This window comes from Microcaecilia unicolor, chromosome 1 (assembly GCF_901765095.1).
Source record: "Microcaecilia unicolor chromosome 1, aMicUni1.1, whole genome shotgun sequence".
NCBI lineage: Eukaryota > Metazoa > Chordata > Amphibia > Gymnophiona > Siphonopidae > Microcaecilia > Microcaecilia unicolor.
Genome location: NC_044031.1, coordinates 375,131,336 through 375,147,725, shown reverse-complemented (window position 1 = coordinate 375,147,725; position 16,390 = coordinate 375,131,336). Strand labels below are relative to the sequence as shown.

Below are 16,390 nucleotides of genomic sequence, written 5' to 3'. Positions count from 1 at the left end.
GTACCACTCTGGAATGAAGCGACCACTCGTGCGGTTGCATGACTCTGCTCAGTCTGTCGGCCAGACTGTTGTTTACGCCTGCCAGGTATGTGGCTTGGAGAAGCATGCCGAACCGGCCGGCCCAACGCCACATCCCGACGGCTTCCTGACACAGGGGGCGAGATCCGGTGCCCCCCTGCTTGTTGGTGTAATACATTGCAACCTGATTGCCGAATTTGGATAATTTGGCAGGACAGCCGATCTCTGAAAGCCTTCAGTGCGTTCCAGATCGCTCGGAGCTCCAGGAGGTTGATCTGCAGATCCTTTTCCTGGAGGGACCACAGACCCTGGGTGTGTAGCCCATCGACATGAGCTCCCCACCCTAGGCGAGATGCATCCGTCGTCAGCACTTTCGTGGGCTGCGGAATTTGGAATGGACGTCCCAGAGTCAAATTGGTCCGAATGGTCCACCAGAGCAGTGAAGTGCGGCAACTGGTGGAGAGGCGGATGACATCTTCTAGATTCCCGGTGGCTTGGAACCACTGGGAAGCTAGGGTCCATTGAGCAGATCTCATGTGAAGACGAGCCATGGGAGTCACATGAACTGTGGAGGCCATGTGACCCAGAAGTCTCAACATCTGCCGAGCTGTGACCTGCTGAGATGCTCTGGTCCGCGAAGCCAGGGACAGGAGGTTGTTGGCCCTCGCTTCGGGAAGGAAGGCCTGAGCCGTCTGGGTATTCAGCAGAGCTCCTATGAATTCCAGAGACTGGGTTGGCTGGAGATGGGACTTTGGGTAATTTATCACAAACCCCAGCAGCTCCAGGAGTTGAGTAGTGCACTGCATGGACCGGAGGGCTCCTGCCTCCGAGGTGTTCTTGACCAGCCAATCGTCGAGATATGGGAACACGTGCACTCCCAGCTTGCGTAGATACGCCGCCACCACCACGAGGCACTTTGTAAACACTCGTGGGGCAGAGGCGAGCCCAAAGGGCAGCACACAATACTGAAAGTGCCGTGCGCCCAGGTGGAATCTGAGATACTGTCTGTGAGCTGGCAGTGTCGGGATGTGAGTGTATGCGTCCTTTAAATCCAGGGAACATAGCCAATCGTTTTTCTGGATCATTGGCAGAAGGGTGCCCAAGGAAAGCATCCTGAACTTCTCTTTGACCAGGAATTTGTTCAGGCCTCTCAGGTCTAGGATGGGACGCATCCCCCCTGTTTTCTTTTCCACAAGGAAGTACCTGGAATAGAATCCCTGCCCTTCTTGCCCGGGTGGTACGGGCTCGACCGCATTGGCGCTGAGAAGGGCGGAGAGTTCCTCTGCAAGTACCTGCTTGTGATGGGAGCTGAAGGATTGAGCTCCCGGAGGACAATTTGGTGGCAGGGAGGCCAAATTCAGGGCGTATCCGCACCGCACTATTTGGAGAACCCACTGGTCGGAGGTTATGAGAGGCCACCTTTGGTGAAAAAATTTTAACCTCCCCCCGACCGGCAGATCGTCCGGTACGGACACTTTGAGGGCGGCTATGTTCCCGTGGATCCAGTCAAAAGCCCGTCCCCGGCTTTTGCTGTGGAGGCGCAGGGGGCTGCTTAGGCGCACGCTGTTGACGAGAACGAGCGCGCTGGGGCTGTCCCTGTGCCTGACGAGGCCTTCGGGCCGGCTGGGTGTACCTACACTTTGCAAAAGAATAGGGTGCAGCCTGCCGGGCCCGGGAAAAACGTCCACTTGCTGAGGTGGATGCTGAAGGCGCCCGGTGGGAGAGCTTGTCGAGGGCGGTTTCCCGCTGATGCAGTTGGTCCACCAGCTGCTCGACCTTCTCACCAAAAATGTTATCCCCCCGGCAAGGGACGTCGGCCAGTCTCTGCTGGGTGCGGTTGTCCAGGTCAGAGGCACGCAGCCATGAGAGCCTGCGCATCACTATACCTTGGGCCGCAGCACGAGATGCCACGTCACAGGTGTCATAGATACCCCTGGACAGGAACTTTCTGCACGCCTTCAGCTGCCTGACCACCTCCTGATAAGGCCTGGACCGCTCCGGCGGGAGCTTATCGACCAGGTCCACCAGTTGCTTCACATTGTTCCGCATGTGGATGCTCGTATAGAGCTGGTATGACTGGATGCGGGTCACGAGCATGGAGGATTGGTAGGCCTTCCTCCCAAACGAGTCCAGAGTGCGAGACTCCCGCCCCAGGGGCGCCGAGGCGGTATCCCTCGAACTCCGTGCCCTCTTGAGAGCAGAATCCACGACCGCAGAGTCATGGGGCAATTGGGGCCGCATTAACTCTGGGTCAGAGTGGATTCTGTACTGGGATTCCGCTTTCTTGGGGATGATGGGATTAGATAGCGGTCTCATCCAGTTCCGAAGCAGTGTCTCTTTGAGGACATTGTGCAACGGCACCGTGGAGGACTCTCTAGGTGGTGATGGATAGACGAGGACCTCGAGCATCTCAGCCCTCGGCTCATCCACAGAGACCACGGGGAAGGGAATGCAAATCGACATGTCCCTTACAAAGGAGGCAAAGGAGAGGCTCTCCGGGGGTGAGAGTTTCCTCTCCGGTGAAGGCGTGGGGTCAGAGGGAAGACCCGCAGACTCCTCTGAGGAGAAATATCTGGGGTCCTCCTCTTCCCCCCACGAGGCCTCTTCCTCGGTATCGGACATGAGCTCATGTAGCTGAGTCCTTAACCGGGCCCGGCTCGACGTTGAGGCACCGAGGCCTCGGTGTCGTCGAGCGGTGGACTCCCGCGCCGGCGGGGACGAAGCTCCCTCCATCGACGTCGACGGGGACTCCACCTGCGTGGCGGTCGAGACCGGCGCCGCAAGCGGCGGCGGCGTCAACGGCCTCGGCACCGGGCTAGAGCTCGCCGGCGCCACATTCATCGGCGCCGGCACAGCCTGGCGCATCAGCCCTTCCAGGATCCCCGGAAGGATGGCTCGGAGGCACTCGTCCAGGCCCGCTGTCGGGAAAGACGTGGGGGCTGGTAGAGGCGCCGGTGCCGGAAGCTGCTCAGGTCCAGGAGACTGCACCGAAGTGCCGAGACCCTGCCGTGTCGGTACCTCCACCACCGAGGGGGACCTGTCCTCTCGACGCGGACGCTTCGGCTTCGACTCCTCCCCGGTACCGAGTGTCGAGGGCGACCGGTGACGGTGCTTCTTAGTCTTCTTGCGGTGCCCGTCACCGGTGTCGGGCGGTATGGAGGAGGAGGAGGTCGAACCCCCTCGGTCCCGAGGAACCGGATCAGACAGGGTTCGGTCCCGAGGGCCGCGGGCTGAGGGAGTGACCGGGGCCGACTGCCCACGCGGCCTCTCACCCCTACCCTCACTGGAGGACCGGCGGGCCAACGGGACCTGTTCTCCTGAGGTCGATGCCATCGGTGCCGATGTCTCGGGCGTCGATACCGGTACCGAAGGACCGGGCGTCGATACCGATGCCGTCGAGGTCGACGTCGAGGGGCCGGCGCAAGTTCCAAAAAGACGGTCCCGCAGAACTTGCCTCGCAACCTGAGTCCGTTTCCGGAGACCGAGACATAGAGAACACGACTTGATATTGTGCTCCGGCCCGAGGCACTGGAGGCACCAAGCGTGGGTGTCGGTCTGCGAGATCGGCCGGCCGCACCGACCACACTTTTTAAATCCACTCGGGACCTTCGAGGACATCGACGGAAAAATCGCGTCGGCGAAGTTAAAGTCGTCGATGGTGGCGGAAATCACACCTCGAAAAAATAAATCGATCGCGCGGCCACAAGGCCGCAACGCAACGCCCTCGCTAGAAAACGAGGGAAAAGGAGCGCGTGCTCTCTTTTTTTTTTTTTTGGAAAAAAGAAAACTGGAGCGCGGCAACCAAAACTAAACGAAAAAATCAACAAAATCAACAAAATCGCGTAAACGCTACGGTCTTTCCGGGGCTGCGAAGAGAGAGCGGCGACGGCACGACTCTCTCCAGGCGCGGAAAAGAAAAGACTGGCGGGAGCGGTCGCGCACGGGCGGGAAGACGGCCGCGCATGCGCGGTGGGCGTGCCCTGCGTGCGGACCGCCCGTGAAGCTTCTTCCGGTTGGTGGGGGGCTGACGCGGACGTCACCCAGTCGTGAGAACAAGCAGCCTGCTTGTCCTCGGAGAAAGATGGAAATAACAAGCGATATTTGGATTTTGGTTTACCAAATAGATTGTAAGGCCATTCACAACATTTTTTGAATTCAGCTATAGTCCCCTGTCCCAGCCCATGCATTTCTGTTTTATCTCTCTCCAGTGGCAGACAGCATGCAGGGTTTAGCTTCTTGGGATTTCTAGTTTTATATATTTATTTCCAATATGAGGTCCACTACTTTGTAGCTGGCTGAAGTTATGTGTGGTGTGTGTAGCAGAGTGAGGGATTCCACTGCCATGCAGTCTTCAGGCAGAGACTTATAGCTTTTGTTTTTGCCAGTCTGAGAAGACTTCTCAAATTTAAACGAACACTTTTATATTCTGCTTCTACTCAAAAATTTGGGTTCAAATGTGTCTTGGGATCCCAAAGCCAGTCAGTTTTAAGCCATTCACAGTGAATATATCAATTGTTAATCAAGAACATTCAACACTTGTCTCCTGCACGGCTAATCCTCCAAAATGGCTTATAAGTGCCAATGAAACCATGCACATACAAGCAAATATTCCATCAGCTAATACAATTCAGTAAAACCTTGCTCCAATTCCCACAATTATAAACAATTTCACAGATTATTTAGCAAAGCCTTTTACTCTCCTACCATCTCATCTTTCCATCAAACTATTAAATTAAGTATAATCCATTATATTTCAATCTATCTCCTTGATTAAAGTGTTCTCTTTTCATAAGAAATTATGGTCTAAATCTAGTTTAAGTGCAGTGCAGGGCACTTTAACTTTCCCCCTTAATCAAAAATATTGACCTCTTTTGAATGAAATTATTGTCCAACACTAGCCTCCATTCCAGAGGCTTGAGCACAACTCCTGAAAATGCCCTTAAACATGTTGCAAATAGCTGCATACCCGGTTAGAGATGAAAGAACCAACGGATACCTTAACTGGAACCCAAAAGCTATTCTGGGGTACACACTATAATACGCCCCCACAAACAATGCAGAGTTTAAAAAATCAGTTAACTTGAAATTTTCCAGTTGCCATAATTGGTAACCAATGTAAAGTCCTAACAAAAGAAGTAGCACATTCCAATCTTAAAGTCAATCATCAATTTGATTATAGTATTCTGCATCAGCTGGAGATGAACTTTTGTAAGGCCTACATAGACCGAATTACATTTGTCTAGATGGGATACTACTTCTGCCTGAACAGTCATTCTCAGATCAGAAAATGAACAGGAAGCCTGAGCTTGCCTCACCTGCCCTAACAAGAAAAGTGTTTTCTCAACCACTGCCTATAGGCTCTTGATACTCCATGGTTAGAGTTCAAAAGGACACCCTAGCTACATAACTGAAGATTGAAAACAAATTGAGGAATTCTCTCTCATCCAGGCTGTGTTTCAAATTATTCTCACCTATCCAATCACTCATAGCTACAAGGACTTTAATGGTTTAAATAAAAGCCTTAATGTAGTAAAGAGAGGCTGCCCTAACTCAAACAATCAGAAAAACAGAAGCAGGATACTGCAAGTTAACTTACAATTAACTGTAAAATGTACTAAAAACATTTAAATATTAAGAGAGATGAAAGGATCTGCCATATCCTCTGAAAGAATATTAAAGTTCAATTATCATAGGAAAATGCTTCATAAAATTCTATATAAAGTCGCTAACTCATCAATTTCACATTCCACGTACCTAGGGGGATAGGTAACCAAAAACCCATCTCTGGGGAGCATCTGTTTATTTAACATCTCCTTACAGTCTAGAACCTATTTTTATATTACTAAAGACAATTTAAGATCACCCTTAAAAATGATAAATATTCCCCCTCTCCCCTGCTTTTCTTACCAATTCTAGGAATATGAAAAATGTTGTAACCCAAAGGGTTATGCAAACCATCTGCACAGTGCTTCTGAGCCCGATTATGAACTACAAAATTGTTTCTTTGTTGCAAATAGTTCATTAAACTAGCAACCACCAGGAAATAAATGCTCAAAAGGTGATACATCTAGTATTGATATAATTTGCTGATTTATAGTGTGGGATTTGATGTCTTTCTGTAGTTACAACCAAAGTGATTTACATATTTTATACAGGTACTCAATTTTGTACCTGGTTTACAAGGAGTTACACTGGGAACAGAACCCAGTTTCCCAGGTTCTCAGACTGCTGCACTAGCCATTAGGTTACTCCTCCACTCCCATCTTATACAAATCTAAGTTACAAAAAAATTAAAATTCATTAAAACATACATAGCCCAGACAAAAACACGGCTGATCTGCACCTATACCACATCACAATGCTTAAATATAATCATCTATCCAATCCAACTACCCTTTCAGAAGGTCTCACCTGATCTTAACACCTTCATTCCTCCATTACCGGAATAGATTCAGGCAATGAAAAGAACGGCAACAGAGACCAGCTACCTCTACGGCTTCATCCTGGAGATCACCACTGTTCACAGGGACCCAAGGAATCAATAAGCCCCAGAATCTGCCTAGTCAAGGGTGTACATAATTCTGTCAGTCACCAATTAATGAGAAACAAAGACAGAAGAAATATCAATTGTTTCTATGTCTTCCAGGGCTGGGGTCTGTAATCTAACTTCGGACTGGAGCACAATTTGCAACAGCAGTATGGTAAAAATAAAGGCATAAGAAACATCAAGAATTTTATCAGTACAATTGAAGGTCAAATTCTCCACTGCGGGTAATGAACTAATATCTAAATCCTTGACTCATGAAATTGACAGATCTCAAACAGAAAAAGTTCTTATACAGGACTGCATGTATTTATTTGGTCCCAGACGGATTGCACTGTACATGCCATCAGTAAAATAATTAGAAGAAATGCATGTCATCTGTAAAATAATACAGTTCATAGGCTTAGAAACTGACTTTCGTCACAATAGGGTACAGAAAAATGGAGATGTTGCCCCCTTCCATGGCACCCTGATTGTGGGGTCCCCAAGGTTCACCACTCTCCTTACGTTTGTTAAATACATATTTAAGTTCACTTGGTGAAATGTTGGCCAGAATGGGATCTTATATTCTGACATGCCAATATTTTTGTTATGTCCTGAACAAAGTTCTTATGAGGCCATATTTGAAAGTTCAAGGCAAAACATTTCTTTCATAGATACTTGGACTCATGAAAACTTCTTGAAGTTAATCAAAGACAAATTTTATGGTTTGAGAATTATGTAACTTTACCTATTGTAGAATTAACATTAGCATCAGGTGAAATTTTGAAACTTAAAAAAGAAACAAGAGTCCTGGGAATTCTTCTAGACTCAAGTTTAAAGCCAGAGATCAACAATTTAGTGAAAAAATTCTTTAAGCTACGTCAATAAGGGCAATTACATTCTCACTTAGTAAATATAGTCTTAGAATTATTACTGAAATGTATACTTCTTCCACAGCTGGACTATGGCAACTCACTATATAGAACTGTATCTTCTAAATTACAGGGAATGCTCCAACTTTTGCAGAATATCACTGCCAGGTTACCGGTAATATTTTCTTTGGGCAAGGTCAAGTGGGCTTCTCTGCTGTGGTCACATTGCATTGGATTCCAGTTAATATTAGAGTTGAATTTAAAAATGCTTGTTTGGTTTATAAATCATTTAATGGTTTAAATTCTGAAAGCCTAACTGAAATTGTGTCTTTGCCAACTAATTGGCTTACTTACTACTACTACTACTATTTAGCATTTCTATAGCGCTACAAGGCATACGCAGCGCTGCACAAACATAGAAGAAAGACAGTCCCTGCTCAAAGAGCTTACAATCTAATAGACAAAAAATAAATAAAGTAAGCAAATCAAATCAATTAATGTGAACGGGAAGGAAGAGAGGAGGGTAGGTGGAGGCGAGTGGTTACAAGTGGTTACGAGTCAAAAGCAATGTTAAAGAGGTGGGCTTTCAGTCTAGATTTAAAGGTGGCCAAGGATGGGGCAAGACGTAGGGGCTCAGGAAGTTTATTCCAGGTGTAGGGTGCAGCGAGACAGAAGGCGCGAAGTCTGGAGTTGGCAGTAGTGGTGAAGGGAACAGATAAGAAGGATTTATCCATGGAGCGGAGTGCACAGGAAGGGGTGTAGGGAAGGATGAGTGTGGAGAGATACTGGGGAGCAGCAGAGTGAATACATTTATAGGTTAGTAGAAGAAGTTTGAACAGGATGCGAAAACGGATAGGGAGCCAGTGAAGGGTCTTGAGGAGAGGGGTAGTATGAGTAAAGCGACCCTGGCGGAAGATGAGACGGGCAGCAGAGTTTTGAACCGACTGGAGAGGGGAGAGGTGACTAAGTGGGAGGCCAGCAAGAAGCAGATTGCAGTAGTCTAAACGAGAGGTGACAAGGGTGTGGATGAGGGTTTTGGTAGAGTGCTCGGAAAGAAAGGGGCGGATTTTACAGATGTTGTAAAGAAAGAAACGACAGGTCTTGGCGGTCTGCTGGATATGAGCAGAGAAGGAGAGAGAAGAGTCAAAGATGACCCCAAGGAATACTCAGAAATTAAACTATCCTGCAATGAAAAATCAGTATTGAATCAGTATTGAAAACCATTAGTTCTATAGAGATGGGCATGATGCGTAGAAATATCCCCTGGCCTTAGCATATCCTCACTACTTCCTCCCCACCCACCCCAATATACTTTTATCTAAAGATGCCACTGCAGTGTGAAAAGCACTAGCTAAGAGAACTGTAAGAGCTTCTGGACAGTGTAAACTAAAAGGCTGTTGAAAGAGGCAGGTCATCAGCCCAACAGCAGGTCTAAGACTAGACAGCAAAAAGAAATTGGGGGGGGGGGGGGGGGGGGGTAATAAATAAGGTGAGAAGAGAATAGGGTGAAAGCAAGAGAGTCTTCATGATAATGTTGTCAAAGTTTGTGTGTGAGGGGGGTTTTTAGGGGGGGGGGGGAGTGAATAATTTTGTTTCACATATGGTGAATTATTATACATACTGCTTTCCTCTCCTGGCCCATAATTTCTACCATCCCAATTTTTGGTTCAAATCCATACCCCACAAACCAATTAGTAGCTAAGGTCATAACAATAACCAAGATGAAATGGGAGAGCAAGAAGCACCCTCCCCCTCATCAAATTCAAGCATTGAGGGCTCAATACAGTAGTCTTCAGAATACAGTGTTCTAGCATACTTGCCAAAATTTTTTTTTTTTTTATAAACTAATGACAAGCAAATAACAGCACTAAAGATTGCATTGTGAGAAAAAAAACCCACAATGCATATCGGCCAGTAGTTTGCAGGGATTTGCTGCAACAGGAGTGAAATGTTTCTCTTCCTGTCAATGTGTCAGAAGGGAATAGGCTCACATACTGAAAGTAAGGGAAACAAAACACAAAAACACAGCAGACTCCAGGGCCGCCAAAAGACAGAGCCAGGTCCGGGCTGCCAAAACCGTCTCCCCTCCCTTATCTTCCTGCATTTGCTTCTCTCTCGGTCTATCAGAACACGGGTTATCACATTAAAGTAATCACCCGGGTTCAAACACACAGGAGCAGGAGAGAGAGAGACTGAGGGAGCAGAACCTTCTGGATGCCTCTGGAAGCCTTACTGGTGCCAGGTCCCCCCTTGGAGACCAGGCTCGGGGAATCTCCCCCCCTCTCTCGGCAGCCCTGGCAGACTCATCCCCTGAGCAACTGGGTTCATGGCATCCATAGTTTCCAATACAGTTAGCCCCCCCTCCCCATGGGCCACTAAATTACCAGGTCTGGTAAGACATCCAGTGGCAGCATCCTCAATCCCACTGCCATCTTGGTATGGTGGTGCCTAACCCCTAGCGGTGCATTTTGATGCACGTTAGGCAATGTTATTTGGCAGACTGAACCCCTCCCCCCCGGTGGATTTTTCAATGCTAAAACATTTGCATCACAGGAAAAATCACAACTAAACCACTGTGCTAAAGAATAGTGCAACGTATTTCTTCAGCCATTCAGTGAATGAAAAAGCTTCCTGTAATCTTATAAAATGTGACCTCTGAAAGTTTCATGGTACCTGTGCTATAAAATCTAATGCTGTTTAAAGTTGCAATTATCCCCCAAGAACATTTAATCAGTGGAAAATGCAAACATAAAAACACATTTCTCTCTCTGAATAAAATGCAGCTGTAACTATCGGACAGAGTCTCTAATTTTAGGCCAGTGTAAAACACAGTGGCCAGCATTTCGGGAACAGCCCCTGCATCATTTCTCCATGTGCTTCTTTTGGTTCACTCTCAAACATTTGGTGGGGGAGAAAAGGAAGCAAGATAATGAGACAGAGGAAGGAGGAAAAGAAAATGTATTTATAATAAAAAGAAAAGGCTACAATGCACAACTATTTAATAAAACACACACCTGAATTTATGATACATCCATACTGAGCAAAAAAACAAAACAAAGAAAAACAAATGATTTACTCAAGCAGTGGAATCCAGCCCACTAACCAGCCTAAACGTAGGGGAGCTGTACAGATTTCTACATTAAGGAGAGTTCAAAGTCAAGGTTCAAGAAAAGGTCCTGATGAAAAGGTCAGCTCACTGCAGGGCTTGAGTGAAACCATTCTCTCAGCCTGCTTGCATGGTAACAGTTTGCCTCTGAATGTGATGGAAATGACATCTTGAAATCTGCTATGAGTGAACTATATCTTCTATGTTTCTCTTAAGTCTATCACTGCCAAGCGCCTGTTCCACTTATGCTGGTAATAACATCACCACATAGAACAACACTGAATGAAATGTGTAAGATGCCCCATCCGCCAGCTTACCATGCAGTTCATGGCAAAGTGATTGTGCTGCGTCTGAAGTTCCATGGCATGAGGGTGACTGGTGCCAATCTCTGTGTAGCTCGTCAAAAACAAGCCTTTGTTGTGTGTGATCCAGTCGAACATCTGTAGAAAGTAAAGACAATACAGACTGAGTCCTGACAGTAGGAAGGCCAACATAACTAGGGTGAAAAGATTTAAAACCAATGACTCCTAAACAGGGGTAAAAGAAGGGAGTGACCAGAGTCAGTGTTTTTCAAACTGATCCTGGAGTACCCTCTAGCCAGTCTGGTTTTCTGGATCTTTCAAATACATATGAAAGAGGTACATACAACGGAGGCCAGCAAATGCAAATCTTATGCATATTCATTTTGGATATCCTGAAAACCAAACTGGTTAGGGCAGTAGTCTCCAACCTTTTTTTAATGTAAAGGGCCACAAAGTGGAATGAGAAAGCTCCAAGGACCACCATAAGATTTCATGCTTACACATTTACTTTTAAAATGAAAAATAAAATCATTATTCCTACCTTTGTTGTCTGTTGATTTTATCTTTCATATTCAATATCTTAAATTTTTCTTGCCCCTCAAATATATCTAGTTTCTTTCTCTTTCTCTTCCCCTCCCCTCCAAAGGCACCATCTCCTCCCATCTCTCTCCCCTTCCCATTCTCTCCTCTCCATGGTCACCATTTCTTCCCTTCTTTCTCTCCTCTACTCCATGGACAACATCCCCCTTCTTTGCTTTACCATCCCCTATTTTCAGCATCTGTCTCTTAGTCATTCCAGAACAGCAGAGCCTACTAATAGGTTTATCATCAAAAAAGTAGGTTAAAGGTTTTAAACAGGAACCAGTAAAATAACAATGATTTGGTGTTAAATCTAGCTGAACACTTACTACCTAAGTAGTACCAGGGGAGACCAGGAAAAGAAACTGAAAACAAGAATTGAATAGGGCCTCAGCGCAGAAGTCTACTGCCTCCATGGTCCCAACCGAGAGGCCAGATGAACCCTCATTGAGTAGTCCAGGGTACTCCCACCCTGCCGGAGGAGCCAGAGTTGCCAGTTCATATGGGCCCACAAAAGGAACCCAACTTAAAGGATCTACTTGAACCACTCCCCTGGAGCAGCCCCTAGCAGCCGAGGACCTCTGGGAGCCCTTCTGCCTGAGCACGTGGTGACCAAGGCCATGCCTCCCCCTTGACTTTCACCAGGTCTTCACTGAATAGTAAGCGTCCCCTAAAGGGCAGCTGACAGGGAAGCGCCTGTAAAGCCACATCCATACCTAATGACAGAGCCTCAGCCAGAGTCACCTTACACAGAAGCTGTCATGGACCAGGAGGAAAGATGGACCAAGACAGAGTGCGCCTGACTGGAAGGCTGCACCAGACACCAGAAAAGAAACTTCCAGAGACTTGGGCAACTGTTGCAGCTAAAGCAGCATGGCCTGGTCATATAACTGCCACAAATATTGGCCTGAATTCCAGACACTCCAGAAGTAAAAGCAAGATGAAACTGCTCCTCCTTCCGCTTCTCATGAAGCTCGCAGAGAGCTGAACCACTCCCCCCCCCCCCCCCCCCCCTCCTAGATCTCTCATCATCCTTAGGGGGTGAAAGCATGGAGACGCTCCAAGGCCATGGCCCTCTTAAGAACCCCCTCAGATGACTCCCATTCTTCTAGGATAATGCGACTGAGGGCCTAGAGGAAAATGCTTCAGGGGCCCCGCAAAGCCCTCCAACAGAGGATCTCCTTGGTGCCTTAAGCATCCCCTAAATAGCTGTGACCTCATTAATGAGACCAAAAAGTCAAAACATATGGAAATGTTCCTCTTCCTCCTCCTGTGGGGGAGGATCCTCCTCAAAACTGCAGTCTGAGGAGGACAGTGTGTCTGAGAGACCCTCCTGATCCTCAGGAATCAAAGTACAGGCCATTCAGAGCATCAGAACCCCCAGGTACCCCCTATGTCATCTGGACCCCGGCCAGAATTGGGCATCCAGGGGCACCCTTGCTGGACAAGAGGCCAGCCTCTGACTGCAGGGCCTGCTTAACCAATTGGGCTAAGTTCTGGAGCCAAAAAAAAGTTTGTGGCCTCAGACCTCCTCCCTCAAAACAGGCTGAGCCGGGGTGGGTGGAAAAGACATGCCAATCACAGCATACTTCTTGATAACCTGTCCTCACTTGGATTCCAGAGCTCTGTCCTTTCCTGGTTCTCTTCCTACCTCTCCCTCCGCACCTTTACTATTCACTCTGGTGGATCCTCTTCTACTTCTATCCCTCTGCCTGTCGGCGTACCTCAGGGTTCTGTTCTTGGTCCCCTCCTCTTTTCTATCTACACTTCTTCCCTTGGCTCATTAATCTCATCCCATGGCTTTTCCTATCATCTCTATGCTGATGACTCCCAAATCTACCTTTCTACCCCTGATATCTCACCTTGCATCCAAACCAAAGTTTCAGCGTGCTTGTCTGACATTGCTGTCTGGATGTCTCAACGCCACCTGAAATTAAACATGACCAAAACCGAGCTTCTCATTTTTCCCCCCAAACCCACCTCCCCACTCCCCCCGTTTTCTATTTCTGTTGATGGCTCTCTCATTCTCCCTGTCTCCTCAGCTCGAAACCTTGGGGTCATCTTTGACTCTTCTCTCTCCTTCTCTGCTCATATCCAGCAGATCGCCAAGACCTGTCGTTTCTTTCTTTACAACATCCGTAAAATCCGCCCCTTTCTTTCCGAGCACTCTACCAAAACCCTCATCCACACCCTTGTCACCTCTCGCTTAGACTACTGCAATCTGCTTCTTGCTGGCCTCTCACTTAGTCACCTCACCCCTCTCCAATCGGTTCAAAACTCTGCTGCCCGTCTCGTCTTCCGCCAGGGTCGCTTTACTCATACTACCCCTCTCCTCAAGTCGCTTCACTGGCTCCCTATCCGTTTTCACATCCTGTTCAAACTTCTTCTACTAACCTATAAATGTACTCATTCTGCTGCTCCCCAGTATCTCTCCACACTCGTCCTTCCCTACACCCCTTCCCGTGCACTCCGCTCCATGGATAAATCCTTCTTATCTGTTCCCTTCTCCACTACTGCCAACTCCAGACTTCGCGCCTTCTGTCTCGAAGCACCCTACGCCTGGAATAAACTTCCTGAGCCCCTACGTCTTGCCCCATCCTTGGCCACCTTTAAATCTAGACTGAAAGCCCACCTCTTTAACATTGCTTTTGACTCGTAACCACTTGTAACCACTCGCCTCCACCTACCCTCCTCTCCTCCTTCCTGTACACATTAATTGATTTGCTTACTTTATTTTTGTCTATTAGATTGTAAGCTCTTTGAGCTTACTGTCTTTCTTCTATGTTTGTGCAGCGCTGCGTACGCCTTGTAGCGCTATAGAAATGCTAAATAGTAGTAGTAGTAGTAGTTCACCCCTTCAAGCCCCAATGGGGGCTGCAAGCAGAAGGAGAGGAAAAAAAAGAAGGACAAAATGGCAGCTGCTCCTGCCAAAGATGTTGGAACCGCAGGTCTCGACTTCAGTGAAGGGAGTGTGGTTTGTAGACCGTGAAACCTGCCTGACACCCCCCCCTCCCTCTCCCTCCCTCCCCCCCCCCCCCCCCCCCCCCCCCCCCAGGAGCTGTTTCTGAAGTCGGAAGAGGGGAAGACAGAGCCTGCAGCTGTACTAAGCTGCTGGCTCTTGCAGACTGCATAGTGTCTGTAGGTATGCTCAGCCATGCAGATGCATGTAGACCTGCCTTCCTGCACAGGCCAACTTCAGCCCAGGGCTTCAGCGGCTTAGCCGTTCCCCTGCTCTCAGCGGGTGTTTTTTGTTTTGTTTTTTAAAGGCAAATGAGCCTTTTCTTTTTTTACTCAAATAACTACTCCCCAATTTCCAATCATATATGAAAGGCTTTGATAACTTTTAAAATATGATTCATTCCATCCAACAAGATCCTGCAGCCTTAACCACATCCCTAGTTCTTGCTCAGTACCCTTAATATTTCCAAGTTTTCAGCCTGAAAGGCTGACATCTCATGACATATACTTTGTACATTCAAACCTACTCCCTCCTACCTCCTCTCTGCTTTTTCACCTTTGTTTAGACTAATCTATTCAATCTGGCCTTCTCTGACTTCAAAATATGGTCTCATCAACCCACTGAAGATGGCAGCTTCAAAGGCAGAAGCGAGTGGGCATGGCTCCTGCTTCTTTTACTTGGGGAATCACAGAGGGGCCTGGGGGGGGGCAGGATGGGTTGGGGCGCTACTAGACACCAGGGATTTAATTTTTTTTAAGTTGGGGATGGGGGAACGAAGGTTGGGCTCACTAAAACAACCAGGGATTACTACTTAAAGTTGGAGTGGGGGGGGGCATCAGATTGGGTTTGACAGGCCACTAGACTATCAGGGCTTTTAGGTTTTGCAGGGGAGGGGGGAGGCTGATGCAGAAAGCTATTGGAGGCAGGGTCTCCCTAACCCTTGGTATGCTGCCTCAGACTTAAGAGGTAGATTTCTTGCACTGTAGACATTAATGTACAGGTGTGAAGCATCTCTACATTGGTGCAGTTTAGCTAAGAGCTTTACTATGCATTTTAATTTGCTGTGGACCACTGTCTACTGCATGAGTTAAATTTTAAGTGATGAAGTACTTTCTTCATTGTGCAGCCCATAATGACTGAACTGGCCCCTCAGCTACAGTGGTGGAAATAAGTATTTGATCCCTTGCTGATTTTGTAAGTTTGCCCACTGACAAAGACATGAGCAGCCCATAATTGAAGGGTAGGTTATTGGTAACAGTGAGAGATAGCACATCACAAATTAAATCCGGAAAATCACATTGTGGAAAGTATATGAATTTATTTGCATTCTGCAGAGGGAAATAAGTATTTAATCCCTCTGGCAAACAAGACCTAATACTTGGTGGCAAAACCTTGTTGGCAAGCACAGCGGTCAGACGTCTTATGTAGTTGATGATGAGGTTTGCACACATGTCAGGAGGAATTTTGGTCCACTCCTCTTTGCAGATCATCTCTAAATCATTAAGAGTTCTGGGCTGTCGCTTGGCAACTCGCAGCTTCAGCTCCCTCCATAAGTTTTCAATGGGATTAAGGTCTGGTGACTGGCTAGGCCACTCCATGACCCTAATGTGCTTCTTCCTGAGCCACTCCTTTGTTGCCTTGGCTGTATGTTTTGGGTCATTGTCGTGCTGGAAGACCCAGCCACGACCCATTTTTAAGGCCCTGGCGGAGGGAAGGAGGTTGTCACTCAGAATTGTACGGTACATGGCCCCATCCATTCTCCCATTGATGCGGTGAAGTAGTCCTGTGCCCTTAGCAGAGAAACACCCCCAAAACATAACATTTCCACCTCCATGCTTGACAGTGGGGACGGTGTTCTTTGGGTCATAGGCAGCATTTCTCTTCCTCCAAACACGGCGAGTTGAGTTCATGCCAAAGAGCTCAATTTTTGTCTCATCTGACCACAGCACCTTCTCCCAATCACTCTCGGCATCATCCAGGTGTTCACTGGCAAACTTCAGACGGGCCGTCACATGTGCCTTCCGGAGC

The 16,390-nt window shown here is 47.7% G+C and overlaps 1 protein-coding gene across 1 annotated transcript in view; it reads right to left on the bottom strand.

Annotated features, from left to right (window-relative positions):
- Positions 1-16,390, bottom strand: part of TRIO (trio Rho guanine nucleotide exchange factor) — a 905,131-nt gene that overhangs the window by 579,340 nt on the left and 309,401 nt on the right. Inside the window, 1 exon segment of the mRNA XM_030209962.1 lies at positions 10,840-10,962. Within this exon segment, the coding sequence (XP_030065822.1) occupies positions 10,840-10,962 (123 nt within the window).